The sequence below is a fragment of the Gavialis gangeticus genome, unplaced genomic scaffold, assembly GCF_001723915.1.
Source record: "Gavialis gangeticus isolate Ggan-Ray unplaced genomic scaffold, GavGan_comp1, whole genome shotgun sequence".
In the NCBI taxonomy this organism is placed as follows: Eukaryota; Metazoa; Chordata; order Crocodylia; family Gavialidae; genus Gavialis; species Gavialis gangeticus.
Window position 1 is genome coordinate 4,152,920 of NW_017729000.1, and position 1,811 is coordinate 4,154,730.

General features: G+C 41.2%; 1 protein-coding gene across 3 annotated transcripts in view; it reads right to left on the reverse strand.

The window, feature by feature from the left end:
- Positions 1-1,811, reverse strand: part of GRIA1 (glutamate ionotropic receptor AMPA type subunit 1) — a 155,579-nt gene that overhangs the window by 54,675 nt on the left and 99,093 nt on the right. For all 3 annotated transcript variants that reach the window (XM_019506103.1, XM_019506102.1, XM_019506104.1), the window contains exon 9: positions 183-293. In XM_019506103.1, the coding sequence (XP_019361648.1) occupies positions 183-293 (111 nt within the window). The remainder of the gene's footprint in view (positions 1-182; positions 294-1,811) is intronic.

The window sequence follows — 1,811 nt, forward strand, 5'->3', positions numbered from 1 at the left end:
ACTACCTGTTGAGCCCGATGATCCAGCCAGCTTTCTATCTACCTTACAGTCCATTCATTCAACCCGTCCTTCCTCAACTTAGTGCTGTTATTATTTTATGTAAAATGTTTCGAGAAAAGGGGGAGACCGTGCACAAGAAACGTAAGCGGAGAAAGTTTTGAGGGAGATGTGAAAAAACTTACTAGAATTGTGGTAACTATGTATGTCTTGTTCTGGAGACTCATGGATTCGTTGCCACCTTGTGCATCGGTGGCTGCTGGGACAAATTTTTCATCTTCGTTCCAGTAGCCAATCTGCGAATGACAGAAAGAACATGACTCCCCGCTGAAGTCTCTTTGCAACCCGAACCAAGAGGAGATCAGAGTACCAGTAGGTTTGCCCAGTCTCACCCTGGCCATAACCCAGCAAAGTGCTAATAATGCTCCTGCATACTTAACCTTTTCCCCCATGCAGGCCTAAACCTAGGCAAATGGATGCCAAACATTGCTCTGTGTATGTATGTATTTAAAAAAAATAATTGCTTCTCTCCAAGCCTTCTACTTAGGCAAGTAAATAACTAAAGAAACTCATATCATTGTGGAATGACTTGTTCATATGTGTTTTTTTTTAAATGGCCACCACTAAGGCACAACAGGCCTCTTTAGGCCCATAAGAATCCTCATCACAGCTAAAGACTTGCACGAGTAACAGATCAACTCCTAAGATGCCTTGAAGAATGGGGACAAATCAGGGGCAAAAGGAGAAGATAGGTTAAAAAGAGGGAAATGGGGTTTGTCTAACATTACAAAAATGTAGAGTTACACATGCATCTACCAGGCAATAAGAGAGAGCACCCGATGTTATTAATGATCAGGGATCCAGTCTTTGCCACCGCAGCTCACAGGCACAGTAGGAAGCTGTGAGTATCAACGGGAAGTTCATTCTGGAGGCTTGGTTTTACAAGACTTTTTCCATCAAAAATAAGCCAGGGTGAGGTTGCACGAGCTCTGTTGACGTGAAAGGGATTTCTTATCTCATTACATGGAGAAAAGTATTAATAGAGGGCAAGACCAGTAGCCTGTTGACGGATCATTAGAGATCATGGCAATGCAGGGGATAAAAAACCAACAAAACAGCAGACAATTCTCATCTCTCTTTATTGTATAGAATGAAAAAGGAAATAATGTGAGCAAAGAGCTTCCAAAGCTCTGCTTTAGAGCAATGCAAGTGGGAAAAAAAAGTATTTATTTTGCATTTCTCACCTACTTGAGCCAATAGACCACACGCTACACTAGAAATAGCTTGCAAGGATTTCTGCAATAGATGTGAAGCCTAACATGTGGGGTCTATCTTGGTCATCTTGCTTTCACACTGAGTTAATGGCAACACTTTTTGTCAGTGCTCAGTTCTCCTATGCTTTTCTACTGCCTATAATTGCTGTTATTATATTATAACCTTTGTGGTAGCAATTCTGCATCGCAAACACAGACTAGGACTTCCATTATACTGTGTGCTGTACAAGCACATACATAATTTTCAGTTATGCAGATGCACATCACCATGCTGGAGGAAAGATCCTGTTTTGACTAACAAAAAAAGTTCTGCCTCCGCACATCTCTTGCTAGCCAGTTATCACCAAAATATAAAACTGCACAAAACATTTCCCCAAAGGGAATAACACATGTCAGGAACTGCATTTTAGTGAGTCCTTTTTAGTGGGGTCTGACTTGACCCTGAATGCTGCAGGTATAACCACAGATCCTGTGCAATACAGTTTCTCTGTGAATGAAGCATATGTGGAAATATCATGTGCTATTTTCCCTCATTAAACA